Raw genomic sequence first — 12830 nt, 5'->3', positions numbered from 1 at the left:
GGTGTGGGGAGAAGAACAAAGAGAGCAGCAGCTTCCCCTAAACTGGCAAAAACTAGAGTTGCCAAATGCAGGAGAGATGCAAGAAAGCACCTGAGAGCCCAGCACTAGCACTGAGCCTGGCTTCCCCGTGAGCAGACATCAACCTTACGGAGCACATAAGGCTTCCAGCAGCAAGGTCAGCAGCTGGTGCACTGGCTCTTGCAGGACAAGGTTCTTCTGGGATTTCCCCAGGGGAGCAAATGTAGTGCGAAGGGAGCTCTAGTGCTAAGCAACCAAACTCCCAGTCAGAACCCTAGGCCTTGACCTTGTGTAGTCAGCACAAAAGGGACATTAGAGGGTTAGGAGGTTACTCAGAGGCTAAGGGAGAGTAAAAGAGGGAAGAGCTATTAAAACAAACAGGAAGGGAGCGTCGGTACCATCAAATCACCGGTGATTAGAAGCTGAGAGGAACCTTAGGGTCACGTAAGCAGGAGGCATTCTAAACAAGAAGGCCAGAAGACACACAAGGGAACTGCAGTTTAACACAGGCCTAAGTTATAAAGCCCCTGGGTGACTGTACTGCTTTATACCTTCCTCAGACTTACTGGACAGACCACTTTTTATATCTCTTCAGCCGAACATATTTTAAAACTCTTATATTGAGGCCCAACTCCATTGGGAGCTAAGAAAAGATAACTTCTATAATGGCCCCCAAGACTCATGGAAAGGGCTGGCTCCAACACCCCGAGGAAAAGAGGACACTGCTATTCAAGTTCAAAAAGATACTGAAAAACCAGAACCTGAAGGAAGAGGTCAGGAGGACATGCTTAAAATCCTGCTTATTTATTTTAAAGGAACACTTCCATCCTTTATATTTGCATGTGAGACTCTGACTGGGCAACTCTGCAGGTCTTCATGATTTAATGGAGAAAGCAGGGACCTGAAAATCTGACTCCCCCTAATCCCCACCCCCAGAGCTAGTCTTTGGACCATTCTAGGCCACGCTTAAGCACATTCGTATTAGTAATAGTATGTATCTCCAACAAAAACCACCGATGGATAGAGGAGGTTACCAAGCAGTCAGTATGGAACGTGAGCAAAGAAGACAATCTTCAAGGGAGCCCAACCAGAAGGCAAGAAAGGAGAGAAGAGCAGAATAAACAGCAGCAAAATCTGCTTCCAAGTCATCAGGATTCCGCATCATGGAAAGGCAGAAGATGTTCAGGAGATGGACAGCCCCATCCTGGTAATCGGACCCGTCTGGGGCTGTTAGAAATGTGGCTGGAGTGGACAGGATGCCGGGCTAGGCTCTAGCCTCTCATGGTGTCGTCAACACACGTCATAACCTCACACGCACCTGAGAGGAAAGAACACATGACAGGAAATAGAGGAAGTCAAATAGACACTATGACTCACCAAGCACCAGCGGAGGGAGGCAGAGGAAGAAATCGGTGCAACGCGGCTACAACCTGAGGAGTGGGAGCCCTCTCCTGCCTCAGAACCGTAATTGAGTTGTCTGATTTACCAGAACAACAGCAAGCCACGCACCAGCCACATTTTATTGCCTGTTTTACACGTTATATCTGCAGGAGACTGTATTTATTACAGAGGAGGCTACGGCAAAAACAATAATAAACCAAAGATAAGCAATGGCCTTATATTCCACTGACGCGCATTCCAACTTTCTGTATGCTGGCGAGGGAGGGAGTGGAGAAAGGAACAGGGAAAAACAAAACCCACTAATAATGAAAACATGGTTGTATGAAGGGAAGCAGTCACCACAGAACCACCCTCCAAATGGAATCAGATCTAGTACCAAGTTGATCAAATTCTTAGCGGTTTCACATTCACAGGAGCATCCCGGCCTGAAGGGTAACCGGACAGGGGTAAAAAGGACAGCAATGACAGGTGCTTGTAATAGGCTATTTCCTTCACCTTCAAAAGTCAGAAATAAAGGAAACCAGTAACTGCTTCAGGACCCAAATTACCAGATTTTTTTTTTCCTTTAGTGGATACCCTGAAAAACAGGAGCAGAGATGCAGAAGAGCCAAGTTTATCCAAGCCCCAGTCAAAAGGTAGGTTCATCCAGTTGGCATTACACACAGACACCATGAAGCTTACAGAAAACACAACACTCAGCTGACGTTAATGTCAAAAATCATCTATATTAACAAAATCAAAACACAACACAACCTGAACATTGGGGAGCCATCATAACATTTTTGAAAAGTCAAAAAACTGTAATGCGTTCTTGATATGGCTTGATATAGTAGGCAACACCTGGGCGGTCCAGTCCTGGGAAAAGCTGATGAATGCACATGAAAAGGCCTGCTTGTTTCAGCACCACATGAGGAGGCCCGCATCTCACCTGCCGAAGCAGAGTCAGTCTACACCTGGGTTACTTAACTTCCCACAGCAGGGAGTCAGCCAAGCAGGGCTTGCACTTGCTAACTCGCTACAGGAGGCATTTTCATGCACTCTGACCCTTACCTGCTGAAATCATTTTTACAAAATACAACAGAAGGGATGGGAACAAGGGGTAGAAACCTACTCTAAGAGCGGGAGGCCATTAAGACTAGAACAAATGTATGGGTTATTTGTCTCACAATCATGATATAACCTCTTCCACAGAGCATATTTCTTGAGTGTTCAGAGAACAAAACGTGAAGAGCATATGTGTCTTCTCCTCCTGCAAGGATGTGTCCTCGGTTGGGGCGAGAGGTCATGCACAAATATCAGTTCATAGTCAATTATGGTGGCAGCATATTGCATACAGTGTCAGCTCAACAAAAACTGCCATTTACCACGACCTGCAACTAACAGAGGGACCAATGGTGGGAGGGAGGGACACAAGGATTAAAAAAAAAATGAGAAACTTTAATGAAACCATTATATATGCTTGTATTACATGGCCTTTATTCCTATGTTTGTTTCTTCAACCAGATGTAAACTATTGGCCCATCTGACCCCACATGCCTACCTGTCCCTCAGTAAGATAACCAGAATGCTTCAGGAAGCTGAAGACCCATACATCTCACTTAAATGGCACAAGGGCACCCAAAACACACATATACTGAACACGACATTGTGATGGAAAGAAAGGAAGGTTAGAAGGGGGAGACAAAACTCGTCTATTATACAGGGCACCAAAAAACCCTGCAATCTAAGCTGAATAATGTGTTATGAAGGTGGACAAGGTCACTCTGACATCTGTTAAATGGAATAGCTTTTTCACTTCCACTCTCCCACGTGATCTAGCTTTCCTCTTTTATTTATATGGTAAGTGGGAGCTGCATTTATCTATCTATCTATTTATTTGCGGTACGAGGGCCTCTCACTGTTGTGGCCTCTCCCGTTGCGGAGCACAGGCTCCGGACGCGCAGGCTCAGCGGCCATGGCTCACGGGCCCAGCCGCTCCGCGGCATGTGGGATCCTCCCGGACCGGGGCACAAACCCGTGTCCCCTGCATCGGCAGGCGGACTCTCAACCACTGCGCCACCAGGGAAGCCCGCTGCATTTATTTTTGAATAATGTAAGAGCAAACCAATTCGCCAATATCTAGGCAGAAAAGAGGATAAAGGTATGTATGAAACCGAACTACAGTTCAGTGGGGGATTATGAAGACAGGTTTCCTAAGATTCATTGCTACCAAAAACAAACACGCAAACATAAAGAAAATGCATCAAGGTAGAAGGCAGCATGTGATCCAAAGATAGCGCTCAAGATCATTAGGACACTACGCTGGGGGTACCAAGAGGACAGCCCCAAAGCAAATGTAACTCTACCTCAAAAACCTGCTGAGGGCCTCACCTCGATGCCAATAGGAAATCTAAGCAAGGATAGGAACTCCACAGGCCAAAACACAGCACCATCCCCAAGGCTGAATTCAGCTTCTAGACGGCCCTGGAGTATGGGCCAGACATGAGCTTTTGGGTGGGCATATCTGCCATTAGTGCAGGAGTCACCACTATGTTTTCCAAAATAGGTATTTTACAGCGCTGTCCCCCTGCAGTTGAATAACCAAAAAAATTACCCTTTGACTTCACCAAAAGAATGATATTAAAGGAAATATTGTTGAGAATGTCACAGCAGATACATATAGAAATTAATATACACATGAACAATAACACAGCACGGTAAACCACAGAGAAAACTGGTCTGATACCAGCTTGCTGGGAAAGTCACCTGTGAACCATGAGCCTCAGGAGATATAACACAGTCACCTGTGGCTCAAAGGCCATTAGTAACAGGTTTTCTGGGCTTCTCTGGACTTGAGCTACGAGGAACGCACAGTGATGTACCTTGCTCGTTAACAGTGGCACGACGTCTTGATGGAAGTCTAATTAATTAATTGCCACACTGTGCAATCTGTAGTCTGCAGTGACTGCTACAGAGAGGGAAAAGCTCAACAGAATCCCAGTGATTAAAGCCAACAGGGGACGACCACACCCAGGCAAAGGAGAGCTGCCGAGACAGGTTAGAAGCCACCACAAGGAACTACAGGCAAAGCCTGAGCCAGGCTTGGGAACACAACATAAGATACGCTGGAATTCATCACTGCTGTGGGCCTGGCTGAGCTTCTGTTTACGGTAGTATTTTCTTCTTGTGCCCAAGGCAAGCTTCCCAAGTGTCCAAGCTAAGACTGACTACCCTTCCTCTGTCGTGTCCCTTGGGCTGTGTGCTCCTCCCTACACATGACCTGGAGCCCCTCCTTACCCATTAGTGACTATGGGAGTTGAACTGGATGGTGTGTGTCCCAGGAACAGAGGGTGAAACTGACAGCCAGAAGGCCTTCCCCCGGCCACCTGATCAAAATCAACCCCTGAACCCTCACTACTGCCTTGGTCTGTTCCATTCCTCAGAGCAGTCGCTGCTGCCTGGCATTGCTATTGTCTCCCTTTCCCGCTTGCATGTAGGGACGTTATCAGTTCTGTTCATTGTTACATTTTCTGCCTAGAGCAGTTCCAGGCACAGTAGGCACTTGCTGAGTAAATGAATAAACCCCCTCAACTAACAAAGGAGTCTAATTCAGCCAATGAAAGTTCCTAAATATGCAAGGGTAGCATCCTGATCATGAAATAGTCGTTTGGACACAGCCTTTAGGGAGCTCAAAAGTATCTGCATCATCTCTTCTCCTATATCATCTAGTATACCTGTTAGCTCAAAGGATGCTCACATACTTCTCCCTAGTTGACCAGGATTAATTAGGATTAATTCCTAAACCTGTCCTAGAACCTGTATTTGACCTTTCTCCACTAAGACTTTCCAGTCACAGAACTAAACAGGGATTTTTTTAAAAAGGTAATTTTATTTTAATACAACTCAAAAGAAATATCTCCTAACTCATGATAATAAGAAAAGGGAAAAGCAACTCAGTAAACATTCAGGTGAAGAGAGAGGCGGTTTTATGTCCTTGTTTAAATTCTGTTTTCCTGGAGTATAAAACAGGATCTCTATAGATGCATTAGGAGAAGCCATGGAAAAATTCACATTCAGTGCCTGAAAACGAATAAGCTACAGAAAACACATCAACTGAGGTCCTTCGGTGAATAAGCAGCCAAGCTCCTGGCGCCTCGGAGCCACACAGCTCCATTCACGGACACAACTCACCCCAGATATGTCTGCGACACGGTGGATAGGCACTTCCTTCTTGCTATGCAATCCTTTACCATTCTTAATAGCCCTGTAAAGAAAGAAGAAAAAAGAAAAGAAGCCCGATGACAATACAAATCACACTGGGAAGGGGTAAGGAGGGTGGGAAAAGGTGGCAGGAAGAGATGTTGGTCCGATGGTCACATGTCACTACACAGGGCACGCTGCTGAGCAGCCAGTCTCGGCCAGAGCATTGGGAGGTGGGGAGGGTACACTCCTGCTCTTCCCCTATAAGCCCAGTTACCACAAGCTGGCTGCTAGTTACTGCTAACAGTGTGCCTGGTTATCAAAGAGAGCTCCAGAACTTGTTTCCAAAGGAAAGGCATCGTTCTAGGCACAAGAGAAGAATCAGTTGGAAGAGCACATTCCTAAAAAACAGAAGTAATAACGTTTCTTTCTGTGTTTAATCACATGAAACATTTTAAATGCAAAAATATGTAGCTAGTGTTCCAATTCTAATGGAAATAAGTTCCTCCCAAGTAAAAAGATAAGTTGCCCTGAATGAAGCAATACTGTACAGAAAAGTCTTTTTAATAATGGGGAAGAAGGGAATTCCCTGGCAGTCCAGTGCTTAGAGCTTGGCACTTTCACCACCGGCCTGGGTTCGATCCCCGGGCAGGGAACTAAGATACGGCAAGCTGCACCGCACGGCTGAAGAAAAAAAAAAGGGGGGGGGGAGAAATTAGCAAAGGTACATAACTGACATTAAGCCTCATTTTCAATCAGTCTCAGGTTGTAATAACACTGGGTTTAGCAGGGGACCCTGGGACACACATCTGACCACTGGCTGGTTTGCTCCAATCTCCCACCTTTTGCCTCCTAATCCCTTGAGTGGTAGCTTCAGGGACATGATGATCACTCATGTAACAACAAAGGACCGCAGAATCAAAGGTGATGAGTACATCACTCAGCGATGACACCATTAGTCAAGACCTTTGCGCATACTGCCAGCCTGCAGACCCACACAGGGAACACTGCTGTGTTTAGAGACTGAGGAAGAGGTTCAGGAGTGTGACTGCTCCATGAACTAGACTTTCTAGGGTTTCCATATTCCAGAGAAAGTGTTAAAGTAAACTGCCCAGGCCAGGGTCAACATGTCGGACCCTCACACTAGGAACCACACTGCAACCTTCTTCCCACTCGGGCTCCACTAATGAGCAGGAGTAGAGGCATTACTCTCAGGTCCTAACTTTCTAAAACCAATTCACAAATCAAACTGGGTGGGTGTTGCTGAGTGCAAAGTGGAACAGTCATTTCTCACATACTTGGACCCTTATCACTCCCCACTTGCCCCTTTTTCCAACCCAGGGGACTTGTCTCTCACTCAACTGATTTGAAACACCTTCTGTTCAGATACGACAAACAAAACACTTCCCTTACCACCCAGTTTCCACTCCATGATGAGGGGAAGAAGTCAAAGTACAGAATTAAGAAAAAAATCATACACTCATTCTAATCTGAACTGTTGGCTGAAAGAAAACATTGCCAAGTTCCTTGACTCCCATGATTCCTCCTGAATCTGAATCAAGGGCTTCAGCTTTAGAAATTGCAAATGGGTCACAACTGCTCCATTTAATTTCAGTCTAGTGATTTACTGTTCAGGGTGTCTGATAATGACCACGGACCAGGTTTAGCCCCTGGTCCCTTGGGATCTGCACACTAATGGTAGCTCTAACTCTTCCATCTCCCAAAGCCCTGTGTACATCCTGCTTGTGTCCTGTTTCTACAGCCTCCTCTGCCATCAGCAGGCTTTCCCCATTTTGCTACCAGAAACTCCAAGGAGGGGGCTTGGGAACAAACCCGCAGCGAGGCAAGGCAAGAGCTCACTGCCACCCTGAGGTAAGTCGCCTTTCTTCTAGGCGAGGCCTGCTCAGCTTTCTGCAGGTCCCACGTGGGCACAGATTGCCCACAGCCGCATCCTCTTCTAACAACCAAAATACATGGACCTGCCCAATAAACAGATGGTTCACGGAGAACACTGCTGAACTCCTGGCCTTTCCTGGGGGTTGGAGAGCACCTCATATACTACGAGGAAAAAAGAACAGGGCCTGGGCAGTAAGTCAGAAAACAGGTTCTCAAGGCAAAAATGGTGAGCTGGTAACCTACAATTCTGCTTTCTCTCTGTGACCCCAAAGTAGCTTTGTGCCATAAGCAGAAATTCAGCACTTAAGCAAGATTAAACATATCACCCCAAGGGGAAAAACATAATACCCCAAAGCAGAAAATATGGATAATAGTGTACATATGACATCTGAAACAATCCAGAATTCTTTAAAATTAAGTCTTTTCTGTTTCATTGTTTTTTTTTTGTTTGTTTTTTGTTTTTTTGAGGTACACGGGCCTCTCACTGTTGTGGCCTCTCCTGTTGCGGAGCATAGGCTCTGGACGCGCAGGCTCAGTGGCCATGGCTCACGGGCCCAGCCACTCCACGGCATGTGGGATCTTCCCGGACCGGGGCACGAACCCGTGTTTCCTGCATCGGCAGGCGGACTCTCAACCACTGCGCCACCAGGGAAGCCCTGTTTCATTGTTTTATTTATTTTTTAACATCTTTATTGGAGTATAATTGCTTTACAATGGTGTGTTAGTTTCTGCTTTATAACAAAGTGAATCAGCTATACATATACATATATCCCCATATCTCCTCCCTCTTGCATCTCCCTCCCACCCTCCCTATCCCACCCGCTAGGTGGTCACCAAGCTGATCTCCCTGTGCTATGCGGCCATTCTCTAAGTCTGTGTCTTTATTCCTGTCCTGCCCCTAGGTTCTTCAGAATCAGTTTTTTTTTTAGATTCCATATATATGTGTTAGCATACGGTATTTATTTTTCTCTTTCTCACTTAATTTTACTGTCATACAGTGAAGTAAGTCTTAATATTAAAAGAAGAAATTCTCTTACCTTGTTCCTAAAAAAAATATTAGATACTTGTTTACATTCAGGCATTAATTTTGGAAAAACCTTCAAAGACGTCATCTTTTCACACTTTAGATACAATTGCTAAATTAGATAAATTTCAGGCAACATCATATTTAAACTGAGAAATAGTTCTTAGCAAAACAGAGACAAGGGCTTCCCTGGTGGCGCAGTGGTTGAGAGTCCGCCTGCCGATGCAGGGGACACGGGTTCGTGCCGTGTTCTGGGAAGATCCCACATGCCACGGAGCGGCTGGGCCCATGAGCCATGGCCGCTGAGCCTGCGCGTCCGGAGCCTGTGCTCCGCAACGGAAGAGGCCACAGCAGGGAGAGGCCCACGTACCAAAAAAAAAAACAAAGACAAAATTGAAAGTTAATAATTTGTAGACACTAAGCACAAATGCTGCCCGCCCAGGAAGCCCTCTAAAGTATAAGTGGTATGCTGGACCCAGACGGCAAAGTGTGAGGGATCACTGAGTAGCTAAACGGTCTCAAGTGCCAGCTTGAGTCTCCCTCCCTGTGCTGAGGTTGCTTTGGTTCTTGTTTGCCAGCTGCTGCAGAAACGACACCAGGTGAGCCATCCCCAGAAAACCTCCCTCAGCCTGACACAAGGCTGATGCCACGGGAGGGGGAGGGGAGGGGGAAGGGAGGGGATCTGAGGGAACCACCCAGTGCAGGAGGCTGGGAGGGAGGTGATATGGGGATATATGCATACATTTAGCTGATTCACTTTGTTGTACAGCAGAAACTAACAACATTGTAAAGCAATTATACTCCAATAAAGATACAGAAAAAAAAAGAAAGAGATTCATGCTTTTATCTCAAAGAGGTAAGGAGCAAACACCAAGAGTGGTAGGCTTACCACAGTGCGGTTAATGAAAGGAATATAATATATACCTTTGTTCCGGGATGCAAGCATCCATATATGACATGCCTGCCTACTAACAGTTGTATATAAGGAAAATAAAAACAGGAAGATCCTCGTTCTGCTGCCTTGTCATTATTTCCTGGTGCGGCTACCCCTGTATCTTACATAACCCACCTTTTCTGGGATAGGTTTAGGGCCCTCTGTCTTTGAGACCTGGGAGGGTATAAAGGTAGCAGGTTTGCTTCCACTGATACCTGCTCCACAGAGCAAACACCAACTCCCCTCTCCATGCTGCCTGCAGGCTGCAACCACGGCTCAACATCCCTTTTCATTAGGCAAGGAATGAAGCTCCTGACTTCTAAGCTTCACCTGCTGTGTCTGCTTAATAGCTGCTTTCTCACAAAGGCAGGCTGGAGCTCAGGCCAGCCAGGAGAAAGGAAGCAGGGGGGCAGAACACAGGCTGCTCCTCTCAGAGGCTTTCTTCTCCAAGCAGCCGCAGGACAAAGATGGCAACAACCAGCAGTGTCAATAATGGACAGAAATCATCACCAGCCAGGAAAAGTGAGTAACGTCCACATACCTACAAAGAGGTAACAGTAAAGGACAGGGATGAAAACTCAGCTTTCTAGGTTGCTTCTAGAAGCTTCTAGAAGCTATAGCGTGGAAGAGGAACCCCATTCAGATCACTGGAAAACTACTCCCTTTAACCAACGAAGTCTGAAATTCTTCTGTATGAGATACTTCTGCCTTCCCACTAGAAGATAAAAACCATCAACTCTGCAAAGGCAGGCAGGGAGGTTGTGAAAGGGAGATTAGCCCGGCTAGCTTGGCGCAACAGAATCAGAACCTAGCACTCTTTATATGAAGAAACAGTTTGCTCTTCGGTTTTGGGGCCCCTTGCACAGGCAGAAAACCTCCTTCTCCAAGGCACAAGCCTTAGCACCACTGACATCTTGTGTCATTAGTTCATCTTGTGCCAACAAAGAGGCCATGACCTTAATTTCAATGTATAGATTATTATTCTGAATATTTTTGTGAGTTTACAAAAAAAAGTTCAAAGACTTTGGTTAGATTCAACCTTATCAACCTAGATTCAACCTTATCCCAATCATAAAATAGTTGCCACACGAGGAATTCTTAAGCTGGCGACATAAGTGAGCTTCACGTAGGATGCTGGGAATACCTATTAGCTAACCTGAAGTGGTAGTAGAATTATATATATGAATTTTTCTGGGGCATGGGAACTCCAACAGTTTCCCAGTTCAAAAAGAACCACTTTCATACATAAAGGCATTCAAAGAAAATAAAGTGACTGAAAGCATACCACAGAGAGGTAGCAGGGAAATGCCGAGGAAGATCAGGAGGCCCTGAATTCATCATTCCCCTTTAACAACACTGTCTTGGTAACCAGGAACCACAATGTCCCTTAACTGTGCTTCTGCTTCCTTGCCTGCATCCAAAACTTCCTTCCTAACTGTGCTCACTTGGCTTTTTTGTAACCCCCCTGGGCCAGGCCCTCAGCAATTTATTCCAAGATAACATCAGGAATATTTTAAATCCACTCAGGTCCCTTTGAGAGTGCACACCACTGCTGCATGACTTCTCCACAGAATTGATTTTTTCATTTTGCTCCCCTACTTATACCCATAACAAAGACCACCAGCCTGTGACATCCATCGAGTGGAAAGTATAATGCTTGGCTTTCATGGGCCCCAGAGTTTATGTCTTCCCACCATTTCCACATTACTCCTTCTAATTCAATTAGGTCCATCTTCCCCAGGCCCCCTACGTGCAAGTTATTCATTACACTGTCTTTATAGATCCACACTAGAGAAAGAAAAGAATTACAGCTTATCGGTAGCCACCACCTCACCACAATCATAAAACAATTGTCGTGTAGGAATTGTTAACCTGGGGTCCTAGGTGGGGGGCTGTTTGAACACTGGAAGTATCTATGAACTACTTTGAAATGGCAGAATTATACATGTGAATGGGTACATGCACGTGTATCACTCAGTTCATCATGCAGTTTAAACTGCAATGCAGTGTTTTCAAATTGTATCATGTGTTCACTTTATTTCTACAGCTAGACTACAGGCCCTTTGAGGGTTAGAATTCTATCCTTAATACTCGTTACGGTACTTAACACAGAGCTATGTCACATAGTTTTAAACTCAGGGTCGCCTAGTTCAATGACCGTGTGTCTGAACAAGTAAAGCTGAACAAACGCCCGCTGACTAATGCAGAGTGGAAGGTATTTCAGATTGGAGACATGGATAATGCCAACTGAGTGTAGGGCGCAGAAGAGTGAGGCTTGCTGGCTCTCCTGGAGGTGCAGGTTCACGATATATGCTCCAGGTCGCAGACATCTTGGTTTTGCTACTTGGAGTGGGGCAAGGCAGAAGAGCTGAAAGCCTGGCCTCTAAGCAGAAGCAAAAGTGCATCAAGAACAAAAGCCTCTCACTCCCTTCTTCAAGAGTCCTACAGCTAGAGGAGATGGTCAATAGTCTGAAAGGCAGTGACGGGAGCAAAGCTCCAGCCACCATAAACAGTGAAATGGAACCAAGTGGCAGGATTGTCAGAAACACCTACTAGATAACACAGGGTAAATGACTAAGGAGAAAGGAAAATAATTCCAACGGAAAAGGATAAAAAGCAGAACAAAGAATGAGCAACTTGCTAAACTTCTAAAGAAGCTTTCATTGTGTTTCAGATCATATTGATGAATACAGCAGTGAAACACAGCAAAAAGGAACACCTCCTTTGGTCTTTCTACTGGTTCCTTGGCAGCGGGAAGAAGCAACCAGGTCCTGACACTCGGAAAATGAGACGCAGAGCAGGCACAGGTGCACAATGGTGGGTGGGCCTTATGCAGCTGCATTTTCAACGAAACCAGAATTACTGATAAGACAGAAAAGATGGAGAGTACAGAGACTGGAAAGGAGGAAATTGAGTCCTGTGGTCAACGGGAGGTCAGTGAACTAATGAGTCAGAAGGTATTATGAGGCAGCGGAGCAAATAACAAGGAACTCTGGGCCACCTCATCGAAAACTAATATAAGAAGAAACAAAGATGCATTGCTGTTCCACCAGGTGTGACATCTGATCTGCTGTGCTCAGGTTAAGAGAGGGGGAAAAACTGAGCTCTGGCAGAGAATCACCAGAGAAGACGTAGCCCAATATTAGATTCATGGGAAACACAAGCAGACCACGCTGTCCCAGATTAGGACCAAAGGACAACTAGAGCAGGTAGAAATGGTCAGTGTCAGTCTAAAGTCTTCTTGAGGGGCTTCCCTGGTGGTGCAGTGATTAAGAATCCGCCTGCCAATGCAGGAGACACGGGTTCAAGCCCTGGTCTGGGAAGATCCCACATGCCGCGGAGCAACTAAGCCCATGTGCCACAACTACTGAGCCTGCG

General features: G+C 45.8%; 1 protein-coding gene across 1 annotated transcript in view; it reads right to left on the bottom strand.

Moving 5' to 3' along the window:
• SND1 (staphylococcal nuclease and tudor domain containing 1) overlaps positions 1–12830 on the bottom strand; it is a 418829-nt gene that overhangs the window by 163405 nt on the left and 242594 nt on the right. The window contains exon 14 of the mRNA XM_029233933.1: positions 5590–5662. Coding sequence (XP_029089766.1) covers positions 5590–5662 — 73 coding nt within the window. The remainder of the gene's footprint in view (positions 1–5589; positions 5663–12830) is intronic.

This window comes from Monodon monoceros, unplaced genomic scaffold (assembly GCF_005190385.1).
Source record: "Monodon monoceros isolate NGI ecotype Baffin Bay Population unplaced genomic scaffold, NGI_Narwhal_1 Super_Scaffold_2, whole genome shotgun sequence".
Lineage (NCBI taxonomy): Eukaryota > Metazoa > Chordata > Mammalia > Artiodactyla > Monodontidae > Monodon > Monodon monoceros.
This window is presented reverse-complemented; position numbering and strand designations above follow the sequence as displayed.